This window comes from Nanorana parkeri, unplaced genomic scaffold, assembly GCF_000935625.1.
Source record: "Nanorana parkeri isolate BGI_ZX_2015 unplaced genomic scaffold, ASM93562v1 scaffold35, whole genome shotgun sequence".
NCBI lineage: Eukaryota > Metazoa > Chordata > Amphibia > Anura > Dicroglossidae > Nanorana > Nanorana parkeri.
In genome coordinates this window covers 2,690,704-2,703,528 of record NW_017306303.1, presented here as the reverse complement: position 1 = coordinate 2,703,528, position 12,825 = coordinate 2,690,704, and the positions used below count along the sequence as shown (strand labels likewise).

General features: G+C 39.3%; 1 protein-coding gene across 1 annotated transcript in view; it reads left to right on the top strand.

Annotated features, from left to right (window-relative positions):
* The window catches only part of LRP1 (LDL receptor related protein 1), a 292,446-nt gene that overhangs the window by 224,393 nt on the left and 55,228 nt on the right, over positions 1-12,825 (top strand). Inside the window, exons 42-48 of the mRNA XM_018569629.1 lie at positions 324-513; positions 1,598-1,802; positions 5,810-6,002; positions 8,489-8,611; positions 10,230-10,358; positions 12,013-12,132; positions 12,473-12,586. Coding sequence (XP_018425131.1) covers positions 324-513; positions 1,598-1,802; positions 5,810-6,002; positions 8,489-8,611; positions 10,230-10,358; positions 12,013-12,132; positions 12,473-12,586 — 1,074 coding nt within the window. The remainder of the gene's footprint in view (positions 1-323; positions 514-1,597; positions 1,803-5,809; positions 6,003-8,488; positions 8,612-10,229; positions 10,359-12,012; positions 12,133-12,472; positions 12,587-12,825) is intronic.

Genomic DNA, 12,825 nt, shown 5'->3' with positions numbered 1-12,825 from the left:
GGATTTCTCTAATGCAACCCCTTAGAGCAATAAAAACTTGACAGGGGTTCTAATTATTCCCTTTCAAAACTGAAAAAAAAAAGTTTTGACTGGACTTGCACATTAAGAATCTGCTTGTGTTACCATTAGAATGTCTTAAATGCAGATTAAAAAAAAGAAAACCATTACCTGGGTATGTTTGCCATTTCAAAAAGCTGTCACGCAGACATAAAAATTGCACAAGAAATAAAATGTTTATGTCCATACATAATTGACAAAGAGGTTACATGTATTGGCCAAGAAAATCCTATTCATACTGGGATCGTGTCCTTTTATCATCACAGATGTTGGATCAGTGGAGGGCCTGGCTTATCATCGAGCATGGGACACCTTATATTGGACCAGCTATACCACATCAACAATTACACGGCATACTGTTGACCAGAGCCGTTTTGGGGCCTTTGAAAGGGAGACTGTAGTGACCATGTCTGGAGATGACCATCCTCGGGCCTTTGCGCTGGACGAGTGCCAAAAGTGGGTGTTTCTGTTCTTTTGTGTTTTGGAATCATGTCATCTATGCTGTTGTTTTCCCCTACTTGAACTCTTTATGTTAAAGAACAACTGCAGGCAGAATAAAAATGAACCCTTGCAGTGTGGGGGTAGCCCGCAGTTAGAGTTAACTGCCTGATCCGTGGTCCTGCCTGGCTGTTACACCAGTCCCCACAGCCTCTTCTCCCTCAGGCTCCGGAGTTCTAATGATCCATGAGTCGAGGGACATCCCACCACCGGAGTGTAGAGTGTGAGGTGAACCGTCCCTACGGCAGGATTGAGGCTCAGGCGAGTATATTATCTTTATTCTGTCCCCTAGACAAAAACGAGCAGTTATCCCTTGCGGTGCGAGGGCAGCCCCACTGCAGTGGTTAATTTTTATTCTGCCCAGAGTTCTTCTTTTTTAAAGACTTGGGTTTTTTTTTTAGTTTTGAATAAAAACGGTCTAGCTGAGATTCAATATGGAATGAACAATCTTTTTTAGCCAGAGCTGTGCTTCTTAAATAAGACTATGTATGTCACTTCTCCTGACAGTGATCACCAGCTTGGAAACAGTGTTCCTGACACCAGACCCCCCTCCCATATATTTGTCTACAGGGTGGCTGCATTAATGGCTGCGTGGCATTTCTTAGGGCAAGTTTCCTGATGATAATAGTGGACCCTGCCAGTGCAGTGCACATCCTCTTGTAGTCTCCATGTGACAGCAGAATGACAATGCAGGGGCACAGTTGAAAAAAAGAGATGGAGTGTTGTCACCATATAACAGGAAGTGCCTGAACAAGACCCTTCATGGCAGGGCTACTAGGTATATTTTAAAAAGATTAAAAATTACTTTTGGGACTACACATACCTTAATAGAGGTGGGTTGATATGAGAAACGGATATGCATGGTCCTAATTCTTGGAGTCGTGTTCATTCTGCTTTTAATTTGCAATGAGTTTAACATTTGTTCCTTAACTGACCTAAGTACAAATATCACATTCCTTCACATATGTGCCCATTCTCTGAATGAATAATACATAAACCTCTATTTAATACTTTTTTTTTTTTGTATCTGTGTCTTTTACAGCTTTATGTTCTGGACCAATTGGAATGAGAAGCATCCTAGCATTATGCGGTCAACACTTTCAGGTGGTAATGTGCTTATTATTATTGACCGCGACATCCGCACACCCAATGGCCTCGCTATTGACCACAGAGCTGAGAAACTGTACTTCTCTGATGCTACTCTTGACAAAATTGAGAGATGTGAATATGATGGTACTAACAGACACGTAAGTCTTCAATGGGATACCATGAAACAGTTTAATTAACTGGGTGATCAGCATGTGAGTGACACTCTTTTTGTACACACTTTACACCTTATGACCACATTATGGACTTTTTTATTAACATTTCTTGGCATTTTCAGGAGGTTTAACCCAGGTGTTAAAATTACGTCAGTAATGAGGTTAGCTCACTGTTAATTGTATTACCTTTTTTAATGTAACCTTTTTTTTTGCAAAGATGGTTTCTGTCTTGTTCATTGAGCGACACAGGAATTCAGACTGTTGAGGTATACTGCTGCTACTGGAAGTTTTGGACACTGATAAAGCAAAAAACAACCCGGTATAACCCCTTCTTCTACTTGCAGGTCTCAGTTTTTTTTCTAGGAGTGTCCTAGGAGCATGGATGTATTTTCTCTGCTCTGCTGAGAAAAGTCTAACCTTTTTGCTATTTTATTCCTCGATTTCCAAAGTGGGGGCATGTCTTTTATCTTTTGTGGACATTTGGACAGCCAGCACCTTGGATGCTCGGGTGAGGAAGGTGGTTTCTAAGGCCTACAAGATAGAATTTCACTTTGAATGCCCTACTCGGTTCATGTCTTCCAACCTGCCCGTGTCACCGCACAGATTAGCAGATTCTCCATGCAGCCCTTGAGGGTCTTCTAAAGCAAAGGGTCATCACCACAGTAGCTCCAATGAAACAGTTCCAGAGACTCTACTCCCAACATGTTCACTGTTCCCAAACCAAAAGGAGGCATCTGCCTCATCTCGGATCTCAAGGTTCTAAATATCTGAATTTGGGCCCAGGTCTGTCCATAGCCTCAATCAGAGAGACGGTCTAGCATCTGTGGACCTGAAGGATGCATACTTGCATGTCTCCATGTTTCCAGCACATCAGTGGTGCCTTTGCTTTGGGCCTCCACATTACCTGTTTTTGGCCCTGCCATTTGCATTTTGTTCACATCTAGAATGTTCACCATTTTTCATCTTGCCTCACCCAGGGCATTCCCATTGTGGGATTATGTGGAAAACCGCCGTTGAGGGAACAGTGGGCACAAGTTCTGGCCGACAGTGTGGCTTGAACAGTTTAGATATTTGGCTGTGTCCTGAACCTTCATAAGTCAACAATAGAAGTGGCTCATGGCTTCTGCTTGAGAGTTCTGGGACTGATGGTGGTCTCCTTCAAGGATAGTTGCCTACTTCCACTCCAGACCCCTACAACTCAATATCCTGTCATTGTGGACTGAACTGACTGATTCACCTGACTCCAAAGTCCATGTTGTCTCGGGCTTGGTGGCTCTTGAATCCTGCTCTGGAATTAGGGATGCCATTTTTTCCGATGTCTTGGAAGATCCTCACAACCTGTTGCGCTGGGGAGGAGTTCTAGACACCTTGTCACTATGAGGGACTTGAGAACTAGAGAAATCTCATCTTCCCATAAACATTCTTAAACTACGGCCTATTTGGCTGTCGTTGCAACACTGGACACCCTGAAAGGAAAGGCAACACCAATCCAGAAACCACTAACTTCCCACTTTTTGATTAAGATTTGTATGCAGGATGTCTCAAGTGGCTGTCCCTGTGCACTCATCCTTGGCTCCTTCTTGAAACCTCTTTTTGAACTTTTGAGGACTATTCACCTGCCTAGTCTTACTCACAAGGATGGTTGCTATCACTTCTGCGAGCTGTAAAGATTCCTTCCTTATCTTACACAGGGACAAGGTGGTGTTAAGGCCTAGAGCCTCTATCCTTTCTAAGAGTGGTTTTGACCTTTAACCTAAATCAGGGCACAGTTCTTTCATCTCTCTGTCGGATCCAGTTCATCAGAAGTAGATCACACTCCAGTGCTTAAATAAAATTTGTGCTGTGCATGTCTACCTTGCAGCCACTGCTTCCATTAGAAAAACAAACTTTCTCTTTGTCATCCCTGATGGTCCCTGTAAAGGGGAATCAGCTTCTTGTTCTGAAAGTAGAAGGGGGTTATACCAGGCAAGCCACTGTTTGTTTGCAGGGTCCAAATCCTCCTGTAGGTGGAAGTGTAACCAAACATTCTCTGAATTACTGTGTCCCTCGATAAACTCCAAGAAATGGATTTACAATAAGTACAAAAGTTCCACTTTTATGCATTTATTATGGTTTGAGAGGTTTTATTTTTAGTGTAATAGTTACTAGAATATTCTGTTTTGTATTAACTAGTATAGTTTCCTGACTCTTCTATAACATAATGTAAAGAAACCTCTAATAGCATATGTAATGATTAGTAGAACTAAAGGAAAAAAGGTTTTGCTTGTCAGTTTAACTTCGATTGTAGATACCTGGGTTGTTAAGGAACTATATACAGTATAGAAAATAAAATCCTACTCATAATGGACAGAGTTAATTACTGAAAGACAGATGTCAGACAAATCTGATTTATTTTTATGAAGAAGTAGGCAGGAATATGCACAGAGAAATAGCGTTGGATGTAGTATATTTGGAATTTTCTAAAGGATTTGACATGATTCATGATAGGCAGCTAATGTGCAATTTTAAGACCTATTGGTTTGGAATTTTCAGTTTGTAAATGGATAGAAAACTTACTTAAATACTACATTCATTTGTGGTTAGTGATTCATACTCTGAATGAAGACTATTAGTAGCATACTACAAGGTTCCATTTTGGTACTCTTACTTAGTGTTTCTGTGTTTGCAGATAACACAAAGTTATATTGTGGAACCTTTCTTGCAAGATGTCTCTAACGTGCGATCTGACCTAGACGCACAGGCTGATTAGGCAGCTAATGGGGTTTTGCTTGGGTAAATGTAAAGTATGGGGGCAAAAATAAAGTATGCAACATACCATCTAACGGGTGTAAAATTAGGGGCTCAATGAGGGGAACTGCTCTCTTAGTACATAAATGAAATATAAACATACAGCTTCTAAAGCTAGCAAAACAATTTAAAATATCCATAGACAACAGAGAGGAAGGTCAAGGCAAAATGTTGCTGTTGTACAACACATTCATTAGACTTTGTCTAAAAAAATTAAACAGTTTCATTTTGGGCACCAGTTTGCAGCAGGAATGTCCTAGAACTGGAAGTTGTTTAGAGATTAAGGGGCATGGTGGAGCTACAACAAATAGCCATGAAGGTGGGGAATATGATGAACTAGTATAACTGTGTATATAGTAAAAGACCCATATAGAAAATTGAGTGCAAACTTGTTTATTTTAATGTCAGCACAAAATGGTAGAGTACTTGGGTCTGGAAGAAAGAGATTTAACCTCTGCATACAGACAGGAATCTTAATTGTAAGAGCTGTGCAATAATCCCCCACAAGAACCGTTTCTGCAGATTTGGTTACCTTCCTCATAAACAATTGTTTGGCTTTTCTAAAAGCCCAAAATGGAAATGGGTATTTTATTTAAAAGTAACCTAGTGGAATGTTGATACAGTTTGCTATTAGTTTGCGTTTAGGAGGCAGAAAGCATTTGGAACTAATACTTAATGCTTTATAATGGTTTTGTGCCTTCCTCTGAAACAGCTAGGGATACGAGATCTGTGGATGCAGTGTTTTTTTTTGTTAGGTTTTTTTGTTTTTTTTTGTTAGGTTTTTTGGTTTTTAATAAAGTTAATGGACATGTGTTTACATGTGTTTTTTTCAACTTACACTGGCTAGCTTCGTGAGTATGCTTTACCAATGAAATGATCTGAAATAAGTAAAGGGTAATCAGGATGTTTTCTAGCACATTAATAATTATTATTTCAAGTGTTGCTAAAACCAGAACTTCTTATCTTAGTTTTGGATACAGTGGTTAAGGGTTAGAATCCATGTCAAGTTTTTATTGCTGCCTACCACCAAGACAAAAATATAGGGATCCAGAATTTTGGCATTAGATTTACTTTCTTTTTTGTCTGTTTCTTCTCTTCTTCTGTATCCATTTATTTAGCTTCTCTTTCCCTACATTGTGTGTTTATTGCTATATTTGATAAGGAGTAAGGTGACACTCATGTGACATTGTGTTGATTATTTGTAGTGGATTTTAAAGTCTGACCCAGTTCACCCATTCGGACTAGCAGTATATGGAGATTACATCTTTTGGACAGACTGGGTGCGCCGGGCAGTTCAGCGGGCAAACAAACATGACGGCTCAGACCTAAAACTTCTTAGAGGCGATATCCCTCAGCAACCTATGGGAATAATTGCAGTGGCAAATGATACTAACAGCTGTAAGTAGAATCTTTTATGTCTCACTATTCACTAATATTTTTATTATATGTATTTGTTTATTACAGGTATTTACATAGCTTCAAATAGTGCACATTCACATCAGCCCCTGCCCTGAAGGAGCTTACAGTCTAAGGTTATGGTAATTTATTTAAGGCAGACTTTGTAGAAAAAGGTTAGTAAATATACTTACCTTACTCCCGCCTTCCACTAGCAGCACCAAGGAAAGGGTGATGTCGCCAAGATGCTGGGAAATGCTGAGTGTCCTAAATTTTGCAAGGTTTTGAATTCTCCACATTTCCTGAGATCTCGTCAGAAAGATGGTGATGCCACCCCCTGCAGTACAGAAGTCAGGGGTAATGTAGATATACAGGTGAAACTCGAAAAATTAGAATATCTTTTGGAGCACTTCATGCTTTCTTCCACAGACTAGCTCTATGGGGATGCTGACTTCATTTTCCAGCAGGACTTGGCACCTGCCCACACTGCCAAAAATTTTCTGAGATTGTGGATCTGGGTTTTCATGAGCTGTAAGCCATAATCATCACAATTATGACAAATCACGGCTTTAACTATCTTGCTTTGCATGTAATGAGTCTATCTAATATATAAGAGTCTCCCTTTTAAGTTGCATTAGTAAAATAAATAAACTTTTGCACGATATTTTAATTTTTCGAATTTCACCTGTATGTACTCACTTTTTCCCCTACAGGCTGTAAATAGAAAACCTTTTTCTTCTGAAGATTCTGGCATTGTCTCTGTAGAAGAATTAAAAAAACAGAACATTAGTTTAGCCGCTGTATGTTTGGCCATACCTATATTTCCCAACTGTAATGATACATTTATAAGACTCAGACATTTGATATTTGAATGAACTTCTGGATTGTGGGCGGAACTATGGACAAAACTAAACAATAACAACATAAATAAGTAGTCTCACATGTTGATGGTCCCATAAAGCTTACCACAAATGTGACTGTATAATATCCTTTAGAGTTACCAGGAACTATGTAGTGCAAGAACCTGCCTAATTGGATACAATTTGATTGGATAGTGTAGGTAGGCCCTCATATTACATTTACAGTTTTGATCAATCTAATGTTGAATTTCCAAAGGTTGTGGCAAGGTCAGGCTATCCAAATGTTTTTTTTTATTGTTGTATTTCACGACAACACAAGTGCACAGTCATATAGTCAGTACAATATTGTGAGGTATTTCTGCCATGTTCATTCAGTAATGTTGACTGCAACAGAATATGACATTTCGGTGGCTTTTTTTTCCCAATAAAACAGAAAAAGGTAGAACAAAAAATACTGTAATGAAACTGTAACTCTAAACAACCTGATTCCATATGAGTTATGTAATATTGTATAATGTATCAAGAACAAGAGAATCCCAGTCCTAATTTCACCTATTACAAAGTCTTTTGGATTTTTTTTTGGCTTTCTTCTTTGGTTCTTTAGAATCCACAAGTGTTTTAGCCCATTCAGACCAGACTTTTTTCAAATTTAGTGGACAGACTCTGGCCTCATATGTTACTTTGTATGGGGGAAATGCCTAGGTGTGAATGGGGCCTTAAAGAAGAACCTTTTGGGGGAAAAGCAAATATTACAAAAAAATTATACAATGCTGTCTCTCACTGGCATTAACAGAGAAGTCCACCATTTTATTACCTGTTATCTTGCCGTTTGATCAGTTGATTTTTCACTTCCAGGTTACGCTGTTTGTTCTGCAGTGGAACCGCACAGCAGTGACAGGACATGGTAGTGTAAAGCCAGGTACACATGGACTGAATTTCCCCTGATTCAGCAGGAATAGCCAAAATTCGATCCATGGGTGGCCCTATCTCCTTGACAAAAGTCAATCATCAGATCAACTTTTGTCAAAGGGACATGCTAGAAAATTATGTACACAACGGGACATTCATTCATGTGAGCGTCAATGGAGGAATATGTCATTTTTCTTTTCAGTCTGCCTTACAGGCTATAAACAACCCTCCGTGTATATCCAGCTTTAGATAAAGGACAGACATATTAAAGCCTAACTCCAACTGACCATTTTTAAGCAGTTAAAGCAATAGTTCCTTTTTTTTCTTCTTTTTAACTTTTTTAAATTATCTATAATGTATGGATTGTCCCATCCACTATAATTATGTCTTTTGCTGGACAGCTTGGCCAGCAGGTAAAGATGGAGAAAAATATAAATAGGACTGTCAAATTTAAAGAAACGGGAATGTGTCAGCTGAATACTTTTATTACAGGTACTAACCCCATATAGTTACCAGAATGCAATATTGTGTGCTATAGTGGACCTTTAAATAAAGAAATAAACAAGACTGGAAGAAGCACTACAATGAACAGTTCTTGTGCCTCCAATACTACATTCTTCTCATATTCTCTACATATGTTTGCATCATTGCCATTGTTTTGTGTCGGCATTTATTTCAATAAATTGGCCCAGCAAGCTAACATTTTACACCCTTTAATAGGCGAGTTATCACCATGCATCAACAACAGCTTATGTCATGATCTGTGTCTTCTCACTGCTGATGGGAGAGTCAACTGCTCCTGCCGGGGAGATAGGATTCTACAGGATGACTTTACATGCAAAGGTACATTTTTGATTGCTGACTGCTAGTAAATACCATTGATGGGATGGATCCAGCAGACGCATGCAGCTAGATTCAGATTGGTTGTGTCATCTCGCCCAGAGTATCTTTTATCAAATTTCAGAATGTTACATTGCAGCTCAATTCCCATTGCTGTATGTATTGCAGTTTGATACACATTCTATTGTTTCTTTTATAATAGTTCATGCATTGAATATAAGAATAAGGAAATAGAAGAAAACCCAAAATAACTTCATATCAGACAGGTTTCTGCTCATTGTGTTCATGAAGAGCTTTGGCTGCTCCCAGAAATCTTATTTTTGAATTATATGCGGCACCTACTAGCAATGTGGTGATAATGCCTCTAGGTTTCCATCTTTCAACAAATGATTAAAAATGTATTTCCACTTTTGCAGTCAAATTTGAGAACCCCCCAATATATGTTTATGTGTTTCCATTCACACAATATACCTAAGGTAAAAAAATATATATATTTCTTACCTTTCTAGTTGTTTCTTTGGAGCAGGCCTATGGGAAGACTACAAGCTGTTTTCAGCAATTTCAAAGTGGGGGTGGAGGGGGACAAAGTGGTAACAGACTGAGTTTCACTCATTAAGATACAATGCAAAACCCAAGCCATGAGATCGTTAGCAATTTGTTAGGGCAGACAGTCTACAAATCAAGTTTACAACTGATAATAAGATCTACCATCGCAGTACAGGAGAGGTTGATTATGGTAAACATCAACTGTCCAGCACCCTGCCTAACATTACATTAGAAAAAAACAAATAAAACTAAGCAGCAATTTTTAGTAGTTAAGAAAAGGATCGTAACCCTTGCAGTGGGGCTACCCCTGCACTGCAAGAGTTAAGTGCTCTTTTTTGTCTAGGAGCTAAAATAAAGTCTTACCTGAAGCTTGCACCTGGCTGGCTCCTACACTGATCCTTTCATCCTATCTCCAATTCTGCTCCAGCAATGAAATATCCCTCGGCATCCTCACATCCAATACTATGTATTGGACGTGATGACTCACAGGACCTTAGACCACTGCAGTGGATGGGAGAAGATGCTTTGGGATCCGCTCTAACAGCTTTGGGTGAGTATACTGTATATGCGCAGGTAGCCCCACTGCAAGGGTTAAGATTACTTTTGCCCAGAGTTTTTCTTTAAGTTATGCCTTGTGAATGGCAACATGCAGCAAATATTAAGTAGGTGTTATCCCAATTTGGCTGCAAAAGTGGAAAAACACTTTAATGAGCACCCTTATAAAAAAAATACAGCTGGAATTTCAGGACTTTAAATATTACCTGCTAGAAGTAGCCTTTTCTACTACGTTTTGCCTAAAATGGGCTATCGGTGCATTCCAAGGCATTTGCATGTGTTTTTGTGCGTTCCAGAGCAGAAAAAAATAGGGCATGCTGCAGTTTTTCCACATACTTTGGAACTGAACGCTTTGGTGAGAACTAGAGCCCAAAATACCATTGGAATACATTGGATTCAGTTTTGAGCCATTCTGTAACTGCTCTGCTCTGCCTCTGCTCCGCGCTTGGTGTGAACTAGCCTTAACATTTCTGTTTCGTATGTATCTTCTGTTTATTATTATGTATCTTCTGCTGATCAGCTCCAAACTCTACTTGCAACCCCCATGATGAATTTGAGTGTGGCAATGGTGACTGCATTAACTACAGCCTGACGTGTGATACATTGGCCCACTGTAAAGACAAGGCAGATGAGAAGCAGTCCTACTGTGGTAAGTTTACCAACTTTATGACTGATAGCAGGTGATGCAGTGTAGCATTGTAAGTGGCAGACAATTGATGTCTCGCCCCCCCCCCCCCCCCCCCACATTTGTCTGTTTATGATTTATATGTATACTTTCCCCTTATACTGTATGTAACTGACATAACATGCTATGTCACAAAAATAAAAGAATTTATAAAAAAAAAAACAGGTAGAGAGAGATCTGTAAGAATTGGCTAATACTTGGCCAACTGGCTAATACTTGACACAGTGTTAACTTAAAGGTCTTTCAATGTAAAGGCTTTAAATTATAGAACTTGTCTTGTGAAACCTTTATTATGTCCAATAATATGGGAAATAATTTATCTTTGTGTTGAGTGGAATTCCAAAGCTTGTTTTGCTGTAATCTGGTATATATTGTAAAGTAGGAAAGAAGAATATCCATAGAGTAGAATGGCATGTGTATAAGGAGATGTATTGGGTAAAGAGAGGTGCAGGGCCAAGAGCATTTCAAGGCGGCAATGAGCAGGCAAAGAGTGCCAAACAAGGAGACATCAGGGTAGTCACAGCAGGCCCATGGCTATCAATGCATAATCACATAGTGTAGTAAACAATAGGGATGCACAGATACTTTTCGAGTACCAGTGCAGATACTTGGCATTTTCACGAGAACTACCAGGGTTGCAGCTGGGACCTGGCTCTGGCGCTCCTCCACTGTCCTGAAATCATTAGTCTGTATTGTTTTAGAAAAACTTTAACATGACAATAAACAAAAATGTATCAGTACTCGTACTTGTAAGTACTCGGCCAGTACCAGTACTCGTACTCGTACTCGCAAAACTGGTATCTATGCATCCCTTTATTTATATTTATAAAAACAAAATCGTACATTAAAACAGAGATGTACAAATCCCAGGAGCTCCGTGTGCGCCTTACACATGACTGCTGCCTCATAATTTTTGAATTTTTCTTTAGTGTAGTCTTGGAGCTCAAAAGTATCGGTACATGTACTCGTACTTGTACCGAGTACTGTACTTGGTATCTGTGCAACCCTAGTAAACAATATATAGAAGAGAGGTATTCAAGTTCAGGTTGATGTCAGCAACTGACAGGCATAGGTTAAATATTAGGCAGAAGACATCATACAAATAAGGAACAACCAAGGAGTGAGCAACAAGTACAATATAAGTCAAGTCAGTATTAAAATAGCAAAGGGTGGTTAGTAGATGTAATCAAGGTCTGAGGCAAGAATTCAATCAGCATCAGGACAAGCCAAGTCAATAAATCAGAGTCTTAGATTAGAAATATTGCTACATATGGTATTAAAGTTTGGGAGATTATGGTAGAAATGGGTGACGTTATTTGAGGGAGATCTGACCACTTATGTCCACTCAGTGCCATTTGGTTGAGTGAATAATTGTGCACTGTGTATTCAGTTGTGATTTTTTTTTTAAGCACACAGATAACTTAGTAAAATGTACATCATGAGTCATTTCAACAAATATTTAGTGGAATACACTGTTTGCCTTTCACCTTTGCTCCTCTGTAAAGTCTAATGACTGATGTATTAAAAAAAGCTAACTAAATGACAAAGGCCACCAATAGGTTTCTTGTACTGTTTTATGGAATGTATTTAATATTCAGTGTTTCCTGTGTGCACACAGCTAATCGTCAGTGTAAGAAAGGATTCCGCCACTGTATGAATGGGCGATGCATCTCCACTGCTTACTGGTGCAATGGTCTGGATGATTGCGGTGACAACTCGGATGAGGTACCTTGCAACAGTGAGTATGCCCAGCTTCTCTGGAATGTAGCTTATGATCTGCTTCAGCCTCAGCCCTCTTGTTACACTCTGTTCTGTAGGTGGTCATAGACAGATATTCATAGAATCCTGTCCATTCTTTATTCCTCCGTTGGAGCAGACAATATGTGTGGTATCCATGGCAAAAATAAATGATGGGTGCAGGCAGATAAAAATGTTACTGTCTTCAAGCAGATTTACTGGCCTTTTCTTTTATCTGTATGAAAGATTTGCTCTGTAAACATTTGGTGGCTCTTTCGACCGGCTTTATGGCACTGTACTATGCAGTTAATAGGCCTGTTTAACCCTGCTGTGTCTTGCAGAAACCAGCTGCGCCCCTACAGAGTTCCGTTGCCGAGATGGGACCTGTATCGGAAACTCAAGCCGCTGTAACCAGCTTCTTGACTGTGATGATGCTTCTGATGAGATGAATTGCAGTAAGTACACTGTTTTAGGTGACGGTTGTATATTTTCTGTTAGAATTTATTTTACCTTACAGTCTGGTACCATTCCGGGCAAGCCTGAGGGGCTTTAGAGGAGATTTGATTTGGCCCAATTTTTCAAATATACTAACTTAGATATGTCTGTGAATGTTCTCATTCATCCAGGTCATGGTATATCTGTAAAAAATAAGTCAACTCAACTGGACTTTCTGTATTTTTCTTGAAGACGTTTC